At 42.8% G+C, this 23,192-nt stretch overlaps 1 protein-coding gene across 2 annotated transcripts; it reads right to left on the bottom strand.

Moving 5' to 3' along the window:
• Window positions 1–254: 254 nt before the first annotated feature.
• FOXJ2 (forkhead box J2) lies at window positions 255–23,136 on the bottom strand. Of its 2 annotated transcripts, none has more exons than XM_077169943.1 (11): window positions 23,038–23,136; window positions 13,581–13,927; window positions 12,171–12,245; window positions 11,371–11,439; window positions 11,065–11,205; window positions 10,409–10,607; window positions 7,371–7,769; window positions 6,896–6,997; window positions 6,124–6,333; window positions 5,359–5,457; window positions 255–2,995 (listed from the first exon to the last, which is right to left on the bottom strand). In XM_077169943.1, exons 1-11 carry the CDS (start codon window positions 23,057–23,059, stop codon window positions 2,907–2,909), a joined length of 1,752 nt encoding a protein of 583 aa, XP_077026058.1. In that variant the 5' UTR covers window positions 23,060–23,136; the 3' UTR covers window positions 255–2,906. The 2 variants fall into 2 exon arrangements, with proteins under 2 accessions (XP_077026058.1, XP_077026059.1); XM_077169944.1 differs by lacking the exon at window positions 23,038–23,136 and adding an exon at window positions 19,713–20,825.
• Window positions 23,137–23,192: the final 56 nt, after the last annotated feature.

The following is a 23,192-nucleotide window of genomic DNA, read 5'->3' on the forward strand; positions in this document are numbered from 1 at the left end:
ATACCAAGCTGACTTTTCCAACAATATTACACTATATGTAATTGCATTTGAAAGAAGGAATGTTCAAGCGGTAACTTTAATTTTTTCCCATCAGTCAAAAAAGTTCAGGGTCAACCAATCAATCCCAGTGCTTGGGGGCGAAGGAGCTGAAGGAGTGAAGTAAAGGACAACTAAAACCAAATGTTTTCCTGTTTCTCCCATCCTATTCCAACAAAGAGAAACTTAACACCAACGCCAGCAAGATAAAACTGTAAACATTTTTTTTAATTTTTTATTAAGAAAGCATGCAAAAAACAACAACAACAACTTCTGAGACCATATACCCCCTTCCCAGCCTGCACCAATGCAAAGCATTATGGGTGGTACGAGGGACTCAACAAATCAGAAACATGGAGGTTGAGGAGAGGAAGGCAGAGAGGGGTGGATCTATACCAAATAATTGTTCCTTCTGTCCCTCTCCTCCACTTTCTCCCTTATTTCCTCTTGTAGGCCATGAGCTCCTGCAATTTTGCACACATCACCCAATACAACAAGACTATACTTCATGTCCAGCAAATACTGAACAAACAAGAAAAAGTAATATTCTTTCCATTTCATGGAGGGGAGGAGAAACTGAGACCTAAAGAAAGTTGGGATTTTTCCTGTGCCATTTAGCAGGCTGAGCTTGGTGGAGAGGAGCTGGAATCCCAGGAAGTCTGATGGGGAATCTCCAAGCCTGGTTCAAAACTTCAGTTACTCTGGCTGCTCACCAGAGTTCTTAATGAAATTAGTTTTCAGAAGACAAAGGTGAATTTAAAAAGGGGAGTATTCTCGTGTATGACTCTAGCCTTGCAAATGCTGTTTGGATCTGAGCAGGAGAGAGTTTAGAAAATAGAAGTGATAATTTGTAAAGAGGGAAATCTTGGAGAGAACTGATAAGAAATTTTGATATAGGAGGCACCTTGAATGGAAGAAATAAGGAAGAGATGGCAAAAATAGGGACACTGGACAAAGGCATTTTGCCACCCTCTAAGAGAAACTGTCTTTTCCCAATGGCAAATATTATATTATCCTTCAACCCCACCAACTGCCCTCTAACATAATGGGGGAGTCAAGTCATTCCATCTCCATTTATAGCTCACAAAGGTTTCAAAGAAATAAAGTGCTCTTTAGTAACCTGCCCTTTCTTGCCCCTTTACTTCAGCCTCACCGACTTCTTCAACAACCTCTCATATATAACCCCCTTCCAAAGAAAGGAAAAGGGATAGATGAAGGGGGAAAAGGAGGGCAAAAAGCCAAATCTCTTGGAAATTATGGGTAAGTGAAAGAATCTGAGCAAAAAAGTCCTAAATAGAACTCAGAGAGCATCTTGTCTATTCATCCATTTTGTCCTATGGCTCCCAGAAAATGAAAATTTAGTGAAAACAAAAATAAAATTATTCTTCTTCAAAACTAATATTCAACAATTATCATTAAATATACACTAAGTATTATGCAGCCACAGCTGCCTCTTTTAGAGGAGCTCAGTAATCCTACGTCTTTTCCTGGAAGTCATCTTTGGCCCTAATAGATTCTTGCCTCTAGACTTTACTCCCTTCTACCAATTTTCTTCACCACTCAAAAGCCTAATTGCAAAAGCTTCAGCCTCAGTGATCTAGATTCCAAGATAAGCATTTGACTATAGGGTTAAATAACTGAAATATCCCCTACCCGTGTCTATACCAGCTCCTTTAGTCTCCCCACCCTCCAATCACCAATATTATAGATTTGATTCTGTCATGACAAGTGGGAAAGAGATTCTCATCATGTCCTAGGACCTGATGAAAGAAAGAAAATGGGTTACTTTTTCTTTCTTGAGCATCCCAGAAATAGGGGAAGAAAATAAGATGGATGGAAGATTTGGCCAAACAACTAAAGGAGAACAAATTAATATTTGCTTAATGGGAAAAAGGGATAGATAGATGACAATTTATAAATACAAATGAGAGCCACAGTTAATTTGAAGAGAAAACTAGTTTAAAGAGCCAAAATGGGTAAGTTGAAAATATCTCCAAGAAGCTGAACCTATGCTGACTAGTTTTTCTCATGCCCTATCATGGAAACAGAGTTCTGGCTAAGACAATCCTATGTCTTGGAGAAAACTAGTAAGAATAAGTCACTGGAAGCTCATTTCACGTGGCATATATATACCCAACTCAGACTGATTTATAAACTGCACCCCTCTATGGTATTCTACTCAACTCAACCCTCTTATTCCACTAGGATTTTATTGTCATCCTCTTCCACCAATATCATCACCCCTACCCTTGATGGGAAATGACAATTGGCAAAAGTAAGGATTGAAGGTATGAAGGGACAGGAAAGAGCTCAGAGGACAGAATTAGCACCATTGAGTAAAACCTGCAAATTTTGTTGCCAGGCAGTGTTTTAGACCCTTCTACTTGATAATGTGGCCTCTCCAGTCCTGGACTAAAATTGATAGGAATAGAAAATAATTTAGGGCCAAAAGGTGAGATGAGTATTGCATTTCTTAAAGAAAAAAGTAAGTCAGGGTTTGAAACCTTTTTCTTTAGCTATCATGGCCTCATCTTCTTGCCTGATGATTTTTAAATTAGCAAGGGGTGGGCATGGTCCAGGGTGTAGGGCAGGTCAGGAGAATGGGGACAGCACAAAACCAATAATAATTATAATAAGAATAATAATAAAAGAATTAGGAAAAAACAGGAAGGAAGAGAGGAGAGTGAGGCAGGAAAGAAGGGGCTATCTTCGGCAGCATCTTGCGGTGGTTCCTCTAACAGAAAAAGAAAAAAAAAAAGAGGATATATATCTATACACAGGCAAGGGCAGAAGGGATGGGCTGGACTGCCCTTTCCCACTGCCAGACTTCACTGCCCAGCCCTGGGCTGATGTCCACACTCGATGATGCACTAAGTGATCAAGTCCCAGTCGAAGTCATCGGGGATCTCCTCGCTGGCACCAGGAGGTGGGACTGGTGGCCGAGGGACCATATGGTGTGCTGTCAGGAAGAAAGGAAGACATAAAAAGGAAAGTGGATGGAACAGTGCTCAACCCACAAAATACCATGTAAAACAATTGTCCTTATCAGCCCAGAGTTATTTTTGTTGCAGGCCACCACTTCAGTGAGGCTTCAGGAAGTAAACTAGTATCAGTGGTCACATTGCAATAAAATATTATGGAGCTGGCCAAAAAGCACATGAAGAGATGCTCAATGTCCCTGGCCATTAGAGAAATGCAAATCAAAACCACAATGAGATATCATCTCACACCCACCAGAATGGCCATTATCAACAAAACAGAAAATGACAAGTGCTGGAGAGGATGCGGAGAAAGAGGCACACTTATCCACTGTTGGAGGGAATGTCAAATGGTGCAACCACTGTGGAAGGCAGTTTGGCGGTTCCTCAAAAAGCTGAATATAGAATTGCCATACGACCCAGCAATACCATTGCTGGGAATCTACTCAAAGGACTTAAGGGCAAAGACACAAACGGACATTTGCACACCAATGTTTATAGCAGCGTTATTTACAATTGCAAAGAGATGGAAACAGCCAAAATCTCCATCAACAGAAGAGTGGCTAAACAAACTGTGGTATATACATATGATGGAATATTATGCAGCTTTAAGACAGGATAAACTTATGAAGCATGTAATAACATGGATGGACCTAGAGAACATTATGCTGAGTGAGTCTAGCCAAAAACTAAAGGACAAATACTGTATGGTCCCACTGATGTGAACGGACATTCGAGAATAAATTTGGAATATGTCATTGGTAACAGAGTCCAGCAAGAGGTAGAAACAGGGTAAGATAATGGGCAATTGGAGCTGAAGGGATACAGACTGTGCAACAGGACTAGATACAAAAACTCAAAAATGGACAGCACAATAATACCTAATTGTAAAGTAATCATGTTAAAACACTGAATGAAGCTGCATCTGAGCTATAGGTTTTTGTTTTGTTTTGTTTTGTTTTGTTTCGTTTTTACTATTATTACTTTTATTTTTTTCTCTATATTAACATTCTATATCTTTTTCAGTTGTGTTGCTAGTTCTTCTAAACCGATGCAAATGTACTAAGAAACGATGATCATGCATCTATGTGATGATGTTAAGAATTACTGATTGCATATGTAGAATGGTATGATTTCTAAATGTTGGGTTAATTTCTTTTTTTCCGTTAATTAAAAAAAAAGAGAGAGAGAAGGGGTAATTGGAGCTGAAGGGATACAGACTGTGCAACAGGACTGGATATAAAAACTCAGAAATGGACAGCACAGTACTATCTAATTGTGATGCAATTATGTTAAAACATTGAATGAAGCTGCATGTGAGGTATAGGTTTTTTTTTCCTCTCTATTATCATTTTAATTCTTATTCTGTTGTCTTTTTATTTCTTTGTCTAAATCGATGCAAATGTACTAAGAAATGATGAATATGCAACTATGTGATGATATTAAGAATTACTGATTGTACATGTAGAATGGAATGATTTCTAAATGATTTGTTAATTTTTTTTCATTAATAAAAAAAAGAAAAAAAAATATTATGGAGCCAAAAAAATTATATTTATGAAGACTATGTAACAATGATGAAAAATACACAGGACATCCTTTTATATGAAATAGCAATACAGAAATTTGCATTTCTATTATATGGGTAAGCAAATAAAATTAATCAAAAAGCAAACCACTACCACCACAACAAAAGAAAAACCCTAAAAAAAAGCAAATAAAATGAAACAAACAAACAAAAAAACACTATATCCTATTGACAAGGAGTCAGATACCACACCCAAAAATTGAAAACACTGCGGTTCAGTAGGCTAATAATAGTGATTTCTCTAAAATGTATTTCAAATGTGAACAATCTCTTTGTTCTGTACTATTTATGGCAATTTGGTGTTTCCCTCTTCCCGCTATCAGAGACAGCTGGATCCTAGGCTCCTGATACTAGAGATCAGGTAACAGGAAAGCAGTCACTGGCCCAAAGCAGGTGGGTTTGTATAACAAATTCATTTTATTGCCTGAGTACATCCTCCATCTAGATCATCCAAAGCCAGAAATAAATATACTTCATTATATATCTTTTGCTTTTATTTATGCTTTTACTCTCTTTCATTTTCACAAATACAAGCTAATTCTCAAGTTAATTGGTCTCTGTACTTTTCCCCTAACACAACGTCCCTAGCAGGTGGCCCACCCTCCTACCCTGGGAACTGTCAAGGCCCGCCCCCTACTGGCAGGTGCAGGCAGAAGAGCAGAGAACAAAGGCACAGAGCCAGAGGAAAGTGAAACTAACTACTTGTCAGGAAAGACAGTGCTCCAGCAGGGGGAGAAGCAGCTTCCTGGTTCTTACCTGGGCGATTGTATCCTGCTGAGTCCTGAGTGGGGAGTGGGTACATCGGTGATGGGCCAGGGTAGAGGTGGGCGGCCTGTGGGTGCCCATAAGAGTTCACTGCCAAAGCAAGACAAAGATATTCTTGAGTTGAGGCATTGTAGCCAATGAGGCAAGATCCCAAGAGAGGGGAAAAATACACCCTTCCTCCCCTTGAACTCTTTCTCCCTTTCCTGCCCTGTTCTGTAGTTCCTGCACACATGAAGGCTTTCTGCAGAAGCTATCAATCTTCATCCTTTAAGGTAAATAGGGGTTGGATGCTAGAACTGTGAAATATCAAAGATACTAGAAGGTTAGCAGCTATGAAAACCTAACTACCCCAAATCCCTCTTCATTTCATTAGTTTGCAGATCATACAAATGCAGAGAATCATCACTCCATCTGCTATGAGGTAGGAGTTACTGAGACACAAATTTGGAATGGGGGCTTTCCCTAACAAATCTCCTCCCTTATCTTAAATTCTTCTGATCTCCAAAATCAAGTTCTCAAAAGGAACTCAACGGCCTAGTTTTGTTGTTACTGGTTTTTTGTTTTTGTTTTTGTATTTTTCAACATAGGAATTAACTGATTCATTAGATATTTCCTCAGCGTGGCTGACAAACTAGTCCCACTACTCAGTTTGGATGAGTGTCCCAATGTGATTTTTCTTAATTCACTTTCGCCCTTCTCCTAACCCTCCCTTTTCATTACAGTCTCCTACTCCTTGCACCTTGCTTTGTGCAGTACCTTGATTTATGGCTGGCTCCTGTTTGCCACTGGTGAGAGCACAGGAGTCAGCCATTCGGGCAGGGGCTGGTGGCCGATGGGAGCCCCCCTGGGGGGGCACATGACCAGTCTGAGTAAGGAAGTGGTTGAGGGAGTCACACAGATTGGCAATGTGATGCTGGTCGAGGCTCCAGTTCTTCTGCTCTGCCTGTCGCAGGCTCTCCATCAGTTCTGCAAAGAGGGAAGAAAGTTGATGTCACCCTTTCAGAGGCATCAAAACCCCTCCTGGACCTACCCCGATTTTACCATCTCAACCACATCACCAATTAACACAACAGACATATGCTTTAATAATAATAGTTCACATTTCTTAGAGGTCTACATTTTCAAAGTAACATTCTATTTTCTCCTTTCTAAATCTGTATATTATTTACATTTTACTGATGAATAAAACAAAATTTCAGAGAGATGAAAGGAATTACTGACACCATACTGTCAGTAAGTGGTGACAAAACAGAAAAATGTGGTCTTAACATAGAACCCAGGGTTTCTGAATCCCTGAGAGCTTTCCTCTCCCAAAGATAACACTGACAGAGAAAAACCACTGCCATATTCTAAATTAAATGGAAAATAATATTAGTTTTACCCACCTTGGAAAATATGGAGGGAAAACAATGAAAGCTTCAGTCCCCAAACTTCACCTAACTATCCTCTTCTGGTTCTAATTTCTGTTGAGTTCTTCCACTTTTAGTGCATCACTCTTTTCTCCAAATAGCATCCTTTGATCACTAACCTGAAAACTGTGACTGTTCTATGCTGGACCAGTTGAGCCGATTGACCATCTTGAAGCTTTCCTTTAAGGAGTCAATATTGGAGCACCAGTCGGGAGGAAACACTGTAAAGAGGAGGGGAAAGTGAGAAACAGAGTGAAGCATAAGAGAGCAGTCAACTGAAAGCAGTCTGACTACGTGTACAATCCTTGTATCTACACAAGTTATTGGTTGCTTTACCAAGATAATTTTGCAATCTAAAACTATCTATGCTTTCTATACATTCCAGCCCACAGGCAGGAAAATATATGAAACAATCCCAATTTGACCAAGAATCCTATAATCCAGAGCTCTAAGTAGCAACTTCCATTTGCTCAGATGAGAACTAATGGGAGAATGAGGCTAAAAGACCCATTACGGTTTTAGCAATGCCAAAAGACCCATTATGGTTACCACCACTTCCATTTCATTCCAGCCCATCCCGCCTGCCTCACTCACCAAAGCCAGCACTGCTGATAGGAGCCTGGCCTTGTGCCTGTTGCTGTGGTGGTGGCTGGGCAGGGTGGGAGTGGGGATGGTGCTGATGAGGGTGGTAGCCTCCATGCTGCATTGGGGGTGGATGCATGGCCATCACAGGGGGAGGCCCATAACCTTCAGTACCAGCTTGCTTTCCCCCTGCTGGGGAACAACCATCTGGGCTTGGGGTATGCAGTGGGGGAGCACCCCCTACAGCTGAGGGGCCCTGGGCTGGAGACGGCTGCGGCGGTGGCTGCGGCTGTGGCTGCTGAGGAGGCGGCTGTGGCGGCTGCTGCGGCTGCTGTGGAGGTGGCGGTGGCTGCTGCTGGTACATGTAGTAGTTGTTAGAAGGTGGCATGTCCCCCAGGAGACTAGAGAAGCCTGTAGTGTGGGGAGGAAACAGACAAGTGACTTGGGCAACAGATTTTTCACGAAACAGGATTTTCACTGGGTTGAGATGGGCAGCATCAGACCGAAACCTTACAGTTAAAAGGACAAGAGTGTTCTGGGATGGAAAGGACGCCCCTGGCCTAGCAAATATAACAGACAGGAAAGAAGTTAGGTGAGAGCTTTGACAGTGTGGTGGCTGCTAAATTTCAGTAAACAGATCAGTGTGTAATGTTTTAAGCTACTTTTCAGGAATTCCATCATAGACCTGGAATCACAGTTTCAAAAAAAATCAGACAGCAGGTGAAGATTAAAAAGTAAATTATAAATGAAACAAATCCATTGGCGTCTATTCTCTTCCCTATTGTCTCTACACTCCCCTCTCCTTACCTCTCCTTCTATTTTCCATTATCAGACGGAGCTCGGGTAAAGAGTGGAGCGGGGATGGATTCATTTCTCAAGTAGGCTGGACAGCAGGGAAGAAGTAGACACCGAGGCTAGGGGCTTTGGGTCCTAATTAAACTTGAGTGAACAGTTTGCTGTCCTCACTCAAACTAACCTTTTACATTATTTCTGAAAGTCCCTCTGTATCCCCTACCTCTCATCAACTAACCTCCCGAGTTAGATTCATTTCTCAAGCAAATGCTACAATCTTGGGACAAAACTCTAAATATGATCTCCTGGTATATAAGAGAAGAAATTCATGACAATATAAGTTTGCAAAAAAGTGACTCCTAACCACTTGTTCATCATTCCATTTGGCTCCTGCTGCCTACACAGCCATTGCACAAAACCAGGCAATCTGATGTCTCACCTAACGTCTTAACCTCAAAAGAAAAAAAAAAAAAACAGGAATTGCAGGGATGAACCATTTGATCTCTCAAAGAGCTATCCAATAAGGATGCTAAATCGTTCTTATAGAATAATTAGGGAAATTTAAATATGACCAAGATATTACCTGATATTAAAGAAATATTGTGTTAAGAGTGATGCTGATAATGATAGTGACTAAATATACAAATTTAAAAAATGTTTTTTCATGAAGAAGAACAAAGGAATGTCATTACTGCAGGGTGTTGAAAATAGATGGTAATTAATATTTAAAAATTTTAACTTATGTGTGAGACTAAAGCAACAAATGTTTATTTGGTACAAAATTTATATTTTGACTAGTGCATTTCCTAATATAACTTATATAGACAGCTTAATTGAACACCATAAGTACATGGAACCTGGAGTAGGGCATGAGATTTTATTGGTTTGCCCAGGGTGATGGCCCGATAAATCCCAGAGTGATTTGAACAGTGAATAAAAAAGTATGTGCAAATGGTGAGAAAGGGGGAAAAGTCAACTTCCCCAAGTTGAATTTTTGGTATTCTTACAAGCAGTATGGACAACCAAAGCTATAGGCTGAGCCCCCAATCTTGGGGTTTGTTCATATGAAACTTAACCCCACAAAGGATAGGTCAAGCCTACTTAAAATTAGGCCTAAGAGTCACCACCAGGAGAACCTCATTTGTTGCTCAGATGTGGCCTCTCTCTCTCCAGCCAACACAACAAGCAAACTCACCGCCCTCCCCCTGTCTACATGGGACATGACTCCCAAGGGTGTGGACCTTCCTGGCAATGTGGGACAGAAATCCTAGAATGAGCTGAGACTCAGCATCAAGGAATTGAGAAAACCTTCTTGACCAAAAGCTGGAGGAGCGAAATGAGACAAAATAAAGTGTCAATGGCTGAGAGATGCCAAACAGAGTCGAGAGGTTATCCTGGAGGTTATTCTTATGTATTAAATAAATATCACCTTGTTAGTCAAGATGTAGCAATGGAGAGGCTGGAGGGAACTGCCTGAAAATGTAGAACTATGTTCCAGTAGCCATGTTTCTTGAAGATGATTGTATAATGATATAGCTTTCACAGTGGGACTGTGTGATTGTGCAAAAAAAAAAAGAGTGATGCTGGCTTGATGGACAGCCAAAAGAAAAGTCTTTATCATTTATGAATGCATACTGAAATAGTATTTAAGGGTAGAATGATGTAATGTCTATGAAGTGCTTTAAAATGTAACATTTTTTTAATAAGCTGGGTGGTGGTAGTGGTAGTAGTAGTAGTAGTAGTATTTGAAACAAGTTTAACAAAATACTGACAACTGTTAAAAGTTGGGTGATGCGTAAACAGGGTGGGTGGGCTTATTATAATATTCTAGCTACTTCTGCATCTATTTAAAATTTTTTATAATAAAAGGTAACAAACAAATATGCTAAACGAAATTACAATACACTGTCACGTTGAAACACAGGGACTCTTGTGTAGAGGGAACTACTGCTGTCCCCTGATATTCAACTTCTAAATGACTTGCTCTCAGCCATAAAATCACTGCTCTCTGTCTAAAAGAGGGTTACTCCAACTCACTTTCTGAAGCTAATAACCCAGCCTAGCCCCTGAAATAGCTGTCCTCCAGAACGAAGATACAAGAGCTCAACTCCAAACAACTTTAATTCAAATCATGTTCCTCTGACCAATGATCAATCTCTGCTCAGGTCAAAACACAAGAATGAAAGGATAGAGGAGAATGTCACCACTTGTCCAAAAATACAAGGATGTCCAGGCCTCCATCCCGACTCCAGACTCACCATGCTGAGAGGAGGAAGAGGACTTCTCCAGCATGGATTTGTAGAGGTTGCGGAAGGACCAGCTCAGATCTTGAAAGTTGATCTCTGAGTAGGAGAATTTGAAGTCATGGTTGGTGTTATAGAGGGGAGGGGGACCCTCAGCACTTTCTCGGCCTGGAGCCCCTGCTGCCACTGCTCCACCATCCACAGATCCTGTGCCCTGCAAAAAGGAATAAGAAAGAACTGACCCATGTCCTAAATGAAGGACAGATACAGCCCTTCAATGGTCCCCAAGCTCTCCTGCTCACCCGCTTCACCCTCTCCTGCTAACTCTTTAATGATCCAACATCATTTTCTCTTCCTTTTCTCCCTGGTTCTTATCTTGACCTAGCCACTTTCATTCCTCGCCATTTCTTTAGATATCCATTCCCTGTGTAGCATTAATGCCCTCCTTTCCCTTATCGTAATCTTTTCAGCTCCACTTTTTCTTGTCTCACCATTTTTTATTATTTTTTTTCTGATCTTTCTCAAAGTTCTAATAAGCCTTTTCTCTCTCTTGGTTTCCCCATGTTTCCCAACTTATCTGCCTAATATATCACAGATGTTCAATGCATAATTTTGAATGAGGAGATACTCTTCTCCCACCCATCCAACCCCACTGCTTCCTTGCTTCCCACCTGGCTGTAGCTGGTGATAGGTGTGGGGCTCTGGAGTGACATCTGAGGATTTCCCTCAGGAGGCAGTGAGGCGTCTCCACTTCCTGGGATGCCTCCCCGTGGGCTTTTGCTCACCTCCTGTTCTGGTGAGTCTTGGGATAGCTGAGGGTTTTGAAAAAAGAGAAATCTGTATGCTGAGGCTCCATACCACCTCTGCTGGCATTTCCTTTTTTACCCCAAATATAGGAAAGAGCTGAAAATACTGGCCAGGAGGTAGAAGGAGCAGCTGGCTCAGAAATGTCACCTCCACATGAGGTGGACACTCACGTCATCATCCGGAGGGTGTCTTCTCTTTCGGGAGATGTCAGGGCAGGTGTCGATTGTCCAATAAGAGCCCTGGAAGGAGAGCCCATCCCCATAGAGAACAAAATTGTCTTATACAAAAGTCCCTGCCTTTGGAAAAGTAGATATTTAGGAAGATCTGCACACAAACTAGTAAATCACATTAAGAGAAAGGACTTGCACAAACTCCTGAGAATGTGATTATTGTTGAAGAATTAAATTGTCCTGAAAGCTCACTGAGTATGGCACAGGCACCCTTGGTTCAAATATAGGCCTTGATTGATCTGAAGGGGCAAAGAAAAAATTCAAAGAGCTGGAAATGTCCAGATACAATTCCTCCCTTCCCTGTGTGACCTGAGGCATGACCCTCTTGGACCTTGATATCCACATCTGCCAGATGGAGAGAATGAGTCATTCCTTTTCTCTTCTGAAAGCTTCAGGTTTTAAAGTAAAACTCATTGGATTTGGGGAGTGAAAAATACCTATAAAGATTAAACACATCTCTCTACATCTAGAAAGAGTGCCACACATACAAAAAAGGTATCAAAGTCAACCTTATCATAAATATTTCTAATAAAAAACATTTCACAGTCTTCCTTAGTCACCCATTATAGTGGGGGCCCACAAGCTTGGAAACCAAGCTCTTCCTTTGAGGAAAATAGAGCTGCTTCTCTAATTAACATATTTCCCCTTCTGGGTAATTAAAACAGCCACACAACTCTGGACTGTAAACTATTTCTCTCTCCTTCCTGCTCCTCCCTTGGGCGGCTACAGGAGTATCTCACCTTCCCAGGGTCATCTCGAGGTCTGGGCACCTTCCGAAAACACTTGTTGAGAGAAAGGTTATGCCGAATTGAGTTCTGGGGAAGCAGAAAAGCAAGTTATATATGAGCATTGTACAAAGCAGAAATTTTTCCAACAGGACACAGAGGGTCAAAAGAATATAACACACAATAAAGTTCAAGAGTCTGACTAAACTTAGCACCTCCTAATTTTATTATGGAGAAAATTACCTATTCATAAAGGAAATAGATGTTACCTATTGATGGAGGACAAGACAATGAGATAAAAAAATGCAAATATTAAATTGATGGGAGGTAATAGCTACAGATTTGATTACCAGGTACTACTGAAAAGCTGATGACATACGTTTTCAGTCTTACCACCCACGTGACAACAGGTATAAAATGCCTTAAAAATCACATCATCTCAGTTCCTCGACCCACTTTACAGCAAAAGAACAATACTTTAAAACTGTTTATAAATTGTGAGATGATATTTATTTTCTCAATATCTCAGTGATCACACCTCAAAGAATGAAACACTGCTGTGTATATATGTGTTAGGTGGAGGTGGTTGTGGTAGCTGGCAGCAACACATTAACAAAAGAAAAGTTGAACGTTCTCAACAGTTGCAGGCTCATCATCTAGGCCCATATGTCAATGAACGATTAATAGAATTGAGAGAACTACATTAAATCCCCATTTCTAAGCTACAATTGGCAAATGAGTCACTATTTCAAAAGACTGAGAACATCAGTCTTCCTTCTTTGCTGGAAACGGGGTCCCCTTCTTCCTTAACCTCCAGTCAGTTTTTCCTCTTACTACTTGTTTGGTGGATCTGCTGGTAGAGGACCTAATCATATTATTCTTCCTGGTATACAATTTTTCAAAACATAATGACTATGTGCAACAGAGGTTATGGAAATCCAATGAGATTCCTATTTCTAGGTAGGAAGAAGCAATGTCATGCCATGCACAGTGACTTGAACCTAGCAGAGTGGCAATAAATATTTGTGAAATGAATGCACCCTTTTTGAAGAATCAGAAGATAAGAGGGTATGATGAGCAACAGTATCCTGCCATCCCCATTAACTATATTTAGTAGCTTGGCATCACTGGAGTTTCCCTGACATAGCTTATGAAAGTTATTCAATTCTGAAAAAAAGTAAGTGATGGGAGATAGGGGATTTTAAGTTCACACATCACTGAGACAGGTCAGAGTAAACTGGACCAGATTACAGGAAGAAGCAAAAGTAGAGAAAAAGCTTGTCGAAGACTAAACATTACTGAGTGGTGCGATGGTGGCTCAGTGGCAGAATTCTCGCCTGCCATGCCTGAGACCCGGGTTCAATTCCTGGTACCTGCCCATGTAAAAAAAAAAAAGACTAAACGTCATTATGAAGGCAGTCCCACCTTCCAACCAATGCCAGCGTTCTTGTAATAGGGGAAGTTATCACAGATCCAGCGGTAAATCTCACTGAGGGTCATCTTCTTGGCAGGAGAGGAGTTGATGGCATAGGTGATGAGAGTGGCATAGCTATACCGTGGCTTGCCATCCTGGTGGACTGCGGCTTCATCTTTGCTCAGGGTGGCATTTGGATCTGTGGGTGAGCCTGGTGGGCACTTGCGGCTGCCCCCTGGAGGCCCAGCCTGGGAGGCGCTGCCAAGCTTCTCAATGGTAGCCCTGAGGGTCAGCTGGGGTAGCCAGTCTATGGAAGTGAGGCTACTTTCTAGGTCAGAAGCCATGGTACTTCTGGGTTCTGCAGAGAAGAGGACAAAGAAGAGAGGGAAATAGAAGAGACGGATACTATCTCTGGTTCCTGGGGCAAGTAACACTAAAATTCTAGTCCTTTAAGGAAAGTAGACTTTCATCCCACTGTAATTCTGGTAGGAAACTCTTCTCATAAGACAACCCTCAACCAACTGTCCCTACAATCCCCCAGGCTGATATACCACCAATCACCTATTAGATATTGAACTGGAATCTACCCTACACCTCAATGTGGAACATGGCCAAAGGGCCTCTCCCTTCATGCAGGACTAAAGGAGATCTCAACTGCCCACCAAGTTGTACTATTTCCTTGATTTTCCTTCCTTCTTTCCTTACTACAACATAATACTTTTAAACTGTGTAAAAATAATACTGAAACACTTGGACACCAGGTAAAACTGGTCAAGGTCTATTCTCCAATTATGTGATGCTTGATATTATATTTACACACAAAATCCACAGAAAAATAGAATGAGTATATATTTAAGGAGGAACAGTCTGAGTAAATACAAATGTCCACAAATGTAGCACACCCCAACATTTTAAAGATGTTTTATATTAGATGGTTTATATTATGACCACTTGCCCTTTTTATCCCAAAGATATGTGCATATGAGATTTAACCCAAGCATAAATTTTGCATGACAACCAGCAAAGGACAGATATAAAGCATACACATAAACAGTGAACATCAGAGATATCACAATTAGATGTACAGCATACATTACCAACAGAGCACTCAGTCACATACAGGTCCTGAGCTCACAGCTGCCCTCACACCTTTAAAGCCACCCCTAGCACACATCTGCCCACAGACACCAACACCAGGAAGCATCATTAGCAAGGACCTCCCACTTCTCACCCCGCTGGGCTTCACTGAGCCAGGGAGACACCCAGCTGTGCGAGCAACAGTAACAATCAGATAGTCTGGCTAAAAATAGCCACTCTAGGGCTAAGAGCTGGCTGCCTTCTCCCGCCCTCCTTCCTTCCTAGCCAGGCACACAGGCTCACTGCACCTCCATGCAAACTCCTGGCACTGCCAGACCGCCCACACCTTTCTGCTGCCACCCACACAACCTGGGTGCTCCTGCTGGCAGAGAGGTGCAGCTCAAGTGACGTCTTGGTGGAGGAAGATGAAGAGCTATGTGTGAGATATATATTGCAGGGTCTAGAAGGACTGACAGGAACCACTTGGTAGCCATTTGGCACTCCACTAGAGTTGATGCCAGCAACCCCCTAAGCACTTGCTGCCTAACAGGTTTGTGCCTGCACAATCCCCAGATTCCAGCTAGCATTTCTTCTTTTTCACCATCCCTGCTGACAGTCTCACAGGGCCAGTGCTAGAATGCCTCCGAGTTCAGAATCCTGGGCAGAAACATATAGGTAATCTCTAAATACACACCACATATATGCACAAGCCTATACATACACGTACATAAAAATCCACAGACCTTGCATTAAAAGCTCAATCCCAAATATGACTCTGCCTTTCTCCTGGTCTCAACACATCTCAAGCTCACAGCTGACTCTAGCTAATGGTCCTTCTCACCTTGACACTTTCTTCTAAGGGCCAGCATTCTAACTATTCCCCTCTTCCACAATGTCCCTGCCCAAGCAATCTTTGCATGTACACACAGGTCTCCTGCCAGCAACACACCCACTCCACAATGCTCAAGGAAACACCTAAGTGCCCCAGGGGTCTGTCTGGGCAACAAGAGACCCAATTGCAACCCAAGAATTGCTTGACAGGAGAAAGGACAAAAAAAAAAGGTCTGTTTATAAATAGAATTATGAAGGAGTTTTCCTTTTAGCATTAGCTCCTCTCCCCACAACCTCTTTTTCATTCCACCACCATTTAATCATCCCAGGAAACCTCAGACCATCTAGCACTCTACTAAGTCAAAATACCACAACCTCTACACTTGCGGAGGTGTCACTGTCCTGTAGCCAGGGTATCCCACCTGAACACTAAAATGCCAATGAGCAGATTCTCCTGGAGTCCTCCCCAGAAGGAAAGACCTGTAAAGAAGTTTTATCCTAGTCCCTATTATCTCCTGTTAGAGTCCTAGGAAAGCTCAACTTAAGAGTACAGAGGCCTTCAGTGGATATTTCATTTGAAACTTTCCCAATACTGGACAGGGATATCAGTGGATTTAAAGCATTTAGAAGGCTTACAGAACCCATTTGGCACATGCCAATCACTATGAGTTCCTCAAAGTTAAGCACTCTCAGCCTTTCGTTGCTGTTCTATGCCCTTCCCCACTCCTATTCCAGCACCACGATAGGACACCGAGATTAAATTTAACCCTTCTCAAGCACCCCTCCCAGGCAGCCTTCTAGATCCTTCCCCCACCACTTGAAATACATTCCTGTCTTACCAGCTATAAGAAGCTCACAGGAGGCTGGTCATTTTGTTCTTACAGCACTATACTCCCTTAACCCATCCTATTTCCAGACTCGCTTCACTTCCCCATTCTTGAAGGTCAGCCTAGTGTAGAACCTCAGACACTGAAGTTCCTCAGTTGTGTTGCCAAACCTGACACTGACTCACTAAGGATCCCTAACCACCCCTTGCTCCCTGAAGTATTGATGCTTCAGTTTCCCCCTTCAATAAAAGGGATGAAGTCATGAACCCTGCCAAAGCCGCATCCCCAGAGGGAAGTGAATGAAGCTTAATGAGCTCGTGGCTGCCACACATTTCATGCTCCCCAAAATAATGGCATGAGGCTAATGTTCAGGGCTATTACTAGAAGGACAAACAAGAGGTACCTTCTACTTCTTAGTTCAACCAACCTAGTTACCTGGACCTGTCTCCAGGTGGGCCTTGTGCCACCGGGCTCAGGCAGACCCTGAGTCAGACCACAGTCTTCTCTGCATGCTGCAAGACTGAAAGGAAATAACCATAAGAAACTAGGAAAGGCAGCCAAAGGGCAGGCTCCATTACATCGACAGGATACCTAATGAAGACAACAGTCCTGGAGAAAAAAAGAAATAGATGGAAAGATATTCTATTGGAATGGAAGACTGATCCTGGGTGGATACATGTAAGATACAAAATAACAAGCATAGTTTTCTTCTCATTTTATCTGAAAAACCAGTTATTGTTCTCTGTAAGGTGTCAAGGTCAGGTATTAAGGAGTGATAACTTCCTGCCCTATACAAAGTGCCAAAACTAACAGGGCAGAGGCTAAGTGTACCAGGGAGTCAGGCTGCCTGGGTTACAATCCTGATTCCACTACCTCCTGGCTGTGTTAACCAACAAGTCTCGCAACCTCTCCATGTCTTTGCTTCTTCATCCATAAAATAAAGTTGGTAACTGTACCTATATTATAGGGTTGCTGTGAAGATTATCTTGAGTTAACATTTGTAAAGCACATGTTAAATACTATATAAGTGTTGCTATTTGTTTTGAATGGGGAAAAAAGATCAAAATATTAGCAATTTAATGAAAGGGAGGGGCAAGGGGTATGGTATGTATGAATTTTTTTCTGTTTTCTTTTTATTTCTTTTTCTGAATTGATACAAATGTTCTAAGAAATGATCATGATGATGAATATACAACTATGTGATGATAAAAATGCACATATAATTAGCAATTTAAAATTAGAAAACTGATGGACTAGAAGCAGCAAGCTTGCAGTGGCTTGCATTGAAAGCCTGCGAGTCTGCACGATGTTTTCAGGACTTCAGAATCTCAAAGTTTTCCTTTGGAAATAAGATCATCCCAGTATTGACCAATGTCAGGAATGGGAAAATTGCAAGGATTAAGAAATGCAGGCATATCATCTCTAATCTCACTAGGGGAGCTATGTCTAGCCATAAACATGATTTGGAAAACAGTACTTTCTAAATCACAGTTAAGCCGACCCAAAAGCCACCTGCTTCTAACTGCTCCACAGAGGCAAGAAGAGTTGGGGAAATGCAGTGCAAACAGGACCTGTTAAACTGTGTGGCAGTGGTATACCTAGAGGTGTTGTGACACAGTTCACCCTGAGCCATTCAAGAAGCTACATTCCAGCATCTGGTAAAGTACTTTGAAAGAAATTGGCTACTGTCAAATCAGGGCTGTCTTTAAAAAGGGAGGGAGGGGCTTCTAGAGTGAAACACCAAGGATCCTCATCATTTTGGGATCTGAGGTATCAGAAATGAAGCTCACCTATTAGTCCTAGAGGAAGTTGTCCTAGCCTGAGGCTGGGCTGCACTAGGGATGATTGTCACGCATCTAAACACGAGGGCTCCCACTGGCGGGAGGAGGCCAAGCCCTTCCTTCTAGTTGGCACCCTTACCAGCATCTTCTCCAGGTCCTTGCACAGGGGCTATCAGCAGCATACAATTCTAGGTCAGTGGAGGCTTAGTCTGAAAAGCACTCTAGTACCTGTCTCCACACACAAATCTATTCCACAGAGATACAGCCACCCTCACCTGAATTAAGAAACATGCATGACATTCTCTATCAGTACCCTACAAACCTGTGGATTATAACCCTACCTCATATACCACTATGACTACCAGATAGTGTCCAGGACCAAGTGGATATACCTAGAGATTTAGTCTACCCAGGGCCCAGATCAAACGAGTGGGAGGAAACACAAAAGCCCAAGTAAGGTGAAACCCTCCACTAGGCCTTACTGTAGAATATAATGCTCCTTGCAGAAGAAAAGGCATTTTCTAATGGCAAGGTAGGAAGGCAAGCACCCAGCTAGCAACCCAAGGTTGAAAGGTAGGGTTCTGCTAAAAGCACAGCCTGGGCTCAGGGAGAGGGATTTCCTGGCATCTTTTTCCTGCTTTTTCAGAAGGTTCTGGACGGTGATGATTCCTGCTCCTATCTTACAAGGAAACCTTGAACACAAAGTTCCAGGGACCCAGAACTGAACAAGAAACAGGAGAGGAGAGGATGAGACTATTAGGTGCTTTCTGGAAGAAAACTCCAATACAAAAGCCTCTATACAGATCAACTTATTTAGATGGCAGGCTGGAAGGAAGCTGGTTAGCAACATTCCTTCCTTCCTATGCAGGATCTGATTTTTCCTTAGAACTGTCAGTGAGAACAAGAGCACTGGGGCAGTGGTAAAGGGCCAGCATTGGGGAAGAACTTCAAACCAGGAGTTGGCATTCCCTGCATCCTTTCAGTCTTCTCACCTCGGGACATGGAGGGTTTCCATTTTCCCTTTGGATTTTATGAGTAGGGGCATAAATTTAGCCAGGAATGGGAATGTCATGAGAAGAGGCCTCATGGTGTCTGAAATGGTATGCATGGGGAGTAGTAAACACAGAAGGTGCCTGGAAAGAATGGTGGCCATTAAGCTGACCTAAGGTTACAGATAAGAAAAAGAAATTCCAGATGAGGCCCAGACAAGGCCAGGGCATGAGATGACAATCATGAAGGCCTTCCTTCTGGGTCAGTATGTCCAAGAATGAACTGTGATGTAGAAGTCTGGCTAGAACATGACAATCAGTATACACAATATGTACAGAGGTCTGAAAATGCAACCGTTTTCTAATATCCCTTTGCCCTCAGCATGGAAACATTCACTTCCCTAGGGACCTCAGGTGAATTCCATCCCGTAGTCTCCAAACACTAAGAAACCCATTCCTCACAACCTTTGCAGCAAGATGTGGGCTCTAAACCAGAAGCTTCCTCAGAACACTTTTCCCAGAGGACTTTCTGAGTTGTCACTTTACTTTCCTCAAGAAGGAAAACCAAGAGACTCCTCAGCCTCCTACACCCACTGGTGCCTAAACATGACAGAGAGACCATGAAAGAAAGCACTAACCTGTCTCCAAGATTCCCCCAGCAAAGGGAGGGAACCACCTGGTACTGGAGTTTGGGGTTGGAGGAATTCCCCTCTTCACAGGCACATGGCAGGTCTCATTCTCAGAGGCTCTTCCTGAACTTGGCTGAGCCTTCCAGCCTGGGGAGGGGAACTGGGTCCCCTGAGGATGCAGAGCAGGATGCCGAGGTGGGGGAGGAGGAGAAGGAGGTCCTACCTGGGGAAGGTGGCACACCCCCCACACCCTGCCTGCTACCCTGGGGAGGAGGGGAGGAGCCTCTCCCAACCAGGAGTTGTCTCCTCCCCCTTGGGGGACTCCCCCTCCCCCCAAAACTGGATCTTTTGGTGGAAGAGGGCTCTTTTTGTCTGCTGGAGACCTGAGCGGTGGGGCTCTGCCCTGTTCCACTGTCTAGGTACAAGAAGTTGAGGGGGGAGGTCTTCCCCTCTCCTGAGTTCCTGAAAGCAAATTTCTCTTCTTTCCTTGGAGTGCCCTCTGCTTCTGAATATAAAGACTCGACCCCGTGAGTACCGGGTAGGATGGAGGGTGCTTACTCCATAAGCATGGCCCCTCTCTCTCTTTGCCTCAAAAGTTCTGAACTGATGAGAGTGTGTGTTCGGAGGGATGTCACGCTGAGGTGGCCTCACTCTGCTTCCTTTAGGAAAGATCGCCCTTTTCTACTTCTGGGGGTCTCCTCCCGGGGTGGTAAGGGGTTTTCCTAGCCTTTAGGAAGGAGAGACGCGTCCTCTATAGGGGTCTCTTCTTTTCCTCGCCCGAGTGCTAAGGGTCTGTTCTCCCTGTTCCGACACCCACTCCCGCCTTCACTCCTGGGGTGCCCCGGAAGGTGGGGCTTTCCTACTCCCCTCTCCCTGAGCTGGCCTGGGCAGTAGGGTGCGGGAGGCCGCGGCTCCCGACTCCCGGCACCGGCTACAGTGGCGGCAGCGCCTCCTCTAGTCCCGTCCGGGCCTGACCGCTCCCTTCGGCGCGTGGGGCTCCCGGCGCTGCCACCTCTCCGACTCCGGCCAGTCCCGGCTCCCGGGGAGCCAGAAGGCGTACGGACCGTGTCAGGGCTCGGCTCGGGCTCGGGCTCGGCTCGGCTCCGCTGCAGGCCCCGGCTCCTCCCCGGCCTCCGCGCCGCACTCCGCGCCCCTCCTTCCCCCCCGCCCGCCCGGCCGCCGCCACCGCCTCCCGGCGCGGGTTAAGGAGGAGCGGGGCGGCCAAAGCGCGGGCAGCGCCGCCGGGGTGCGCGCGCGCCGCCAAATTGCTGCGCGCCACCCGCCAGCTCCCGGGAGGACCAGCCTTCGCGCAGCCCGCAATCCTGGGGCCGCGCACCGCCGCCAGCGAGCCTCCTGCCACCGCCCGGCCGCTCTGCTCCGCGCAGGTCGCCCAGACAACCCCACCGCTCTCCATCGACGGACAACTGTCACTCTGACCTTTTTTTCTTTCTGTATACAGTTGAACATCCCCAGAAGTTTTCTCAGGAATGTCTTTGATGAATTTCTTCCTCCCATCCCGTCACCCCCGCCCCCAATCCGCCTCACAGACTGTTGGTACAGGGTTATCGGGGCTGGGGCGAAGTTAATGTTAACCCTGAAATCATCCTGGAGTTCATTCAAGTGCTTATTGGACGAGTGAATGCATAAAGGGATAAATGACTGTATAACAGAGAAAACTTTTGCAGGTCTCTTGTTCTCTGGAATCTTGGTCAGCAAAGAGGAGACCTTGAGTTCTGCCTACTCACTAAGGCCGTTTCAAGAACCAAATGAGATGATTTATGTGAAAATACTTTTAAAACCGTACAATATACAAAACGCTTTTAAAACTGTACAATGTACTATATATTGTTCAGTTCTCTTTATCATAGCATATAAAATGTTCTCAACAGCACAACTCTGCTCCAAGTATGCATGCCCTCACAGAATAATCCTCACTCAGAGACAGAAAAGGCCACCTGGAGCACACCTCCACCTTTCTCCTGAGATCATAGTATTTCTCTACAAATGCTCTTATATTCCAACCTCTGGCCTATTAAACTTTCTCCACCCATTCTACTTTGTATCACGTAAATAACATGAGAGCAGAAATGTTGTCCATGAAATATTTGAATTGCTCAAAAAAGACTCCATACTCAAAATTACAGCTTGGTGACATTTAACCTTTGGACAATAAAATATTTTGTCTTCTGACTATATGTAGTACTATATTTTATTTAAATTATACATATACATTATAATTGCATTTTATTTACAGTGTCCCAGGCATTGAGCATGTATTATCACATTTAATTCTTATAGCAATCCCATAAGGGATTATTTTATACCTATTGTACAGATACCGTTGTCTTAACTGTCAGAAACTAAAGTTATCCTTAAAGTGGATCAAGTCCAACTGAGCCTTTACTTCCTGACAATCTTTCCAATATCCAGGTTTAAAGTTGTACTTTTTCCCCTCTTTGAGGCATTAATTCATTTTCCCATGTGCTGCTATAGAAAAATACTTTGGCAGCGAATGTTTCTTGCTATGTTTAGGTTGTTTTGTTTCTTTTTTCAACCCTTTTGGGCATTTTCTATGTATATAGAATTTGGGTAGAGAGATAAAGTACTAAAAATGGGAAAGAAAGCTAGAGAAGGCTTAGAATCTCCTTTCTGGATATTTGGAAAAATAAAAAGCTTAAGAACTTATTTGATATATACACGATACTTACTGCACAATTATTTGTAACGGTAGACAATTAGAAACAACATAAATATCCAAAATAGAGTAACAAATAAATTATGGCATATATATATATATATATATATATATATATATATATATATATATATATATATATATATACACACACACACAATACACTATGATTTCGTTTTTAGAAGAGTAATTGTAATTTACTAGGGAAGGTGAAATTAGTGCAAACTAGCTTTTCTTCTTTACAATTTAGATATTTTGCAGTAGACATGAATTATTTTAGATTCAATTTTTTTCATATATCTGAATATATTCCAGTGGGAAACTCATGTTGAAAAACTGTTTGTATAATATGAGCATATCATTGCTCTTTTTTTTTTCCAACTTTGTACTTTTATTATTATATCATGTTGTCCACAGTTCATTTATTCTCCTTATATTTTTTTACTTTTTTGTGAAGAATAACATATACAAAAAAGCAATAAATTTCAAAGCACGTTGCAACAGTTGTAGAAAAGATTTCAGAATTTGGTATGAGTTACAATTCCACAATTTTAGGGTCCTAGCTGCTCTAAGATACTGGAGCCCAAAAGAAATATCAATATAATGATCCAGCAATCATACACATTTGTTAAACCCTACCTTCTCTGTATAACTCCACCATCACCTTTGATCTTTCTCCTGCTCTTTAGAAGTATTCCGGCTATGGCCATTCTAACCTTTTCATGTTGGAAGAGGCTGTCAATAATATGGGAGAAGGGGATGAAACTAGTTGATGTTCTGGAGAGGCGATGCTT

This window comes from Tamandua tetradactyla, chromosome 7 (genome assembly GCF_023851605.1).
Source record: "Tamandua tetradactyla isolate mTamTet1 chromosome 7, mTamTet1.pri, whole genome shotgun sequence".
Lineage (NCBI taxonomy): Eukaryota > Metazoa > Chordata > Mammalia > Pilosa > Myrmecophagidae > Tamandua > Tamandua tetradactyla.

Bases quoted from the DNA above. Each gene is read 5' to 3' on its own strand.
- FOXJ2 (XM_077169943.1), bottom strand. From the start codon at position 23,059: ATGGTGGAGTTATACAGAGAAG. The intron at 11,440-12,170 runs GTGAGATACTCC...CTCTCCTTCCAG, and splicing joins CTCGAGATGACCCTGGGAAG to GGCTCTTATTGGACAATCGA. The intron at 2,996-5,358 runs GTAAGAACCAGG...TCTTCCTGACAG, and splicing joins AGCAGGATACAATCGCCCAG to CACACCATATGGTCCCTCGG.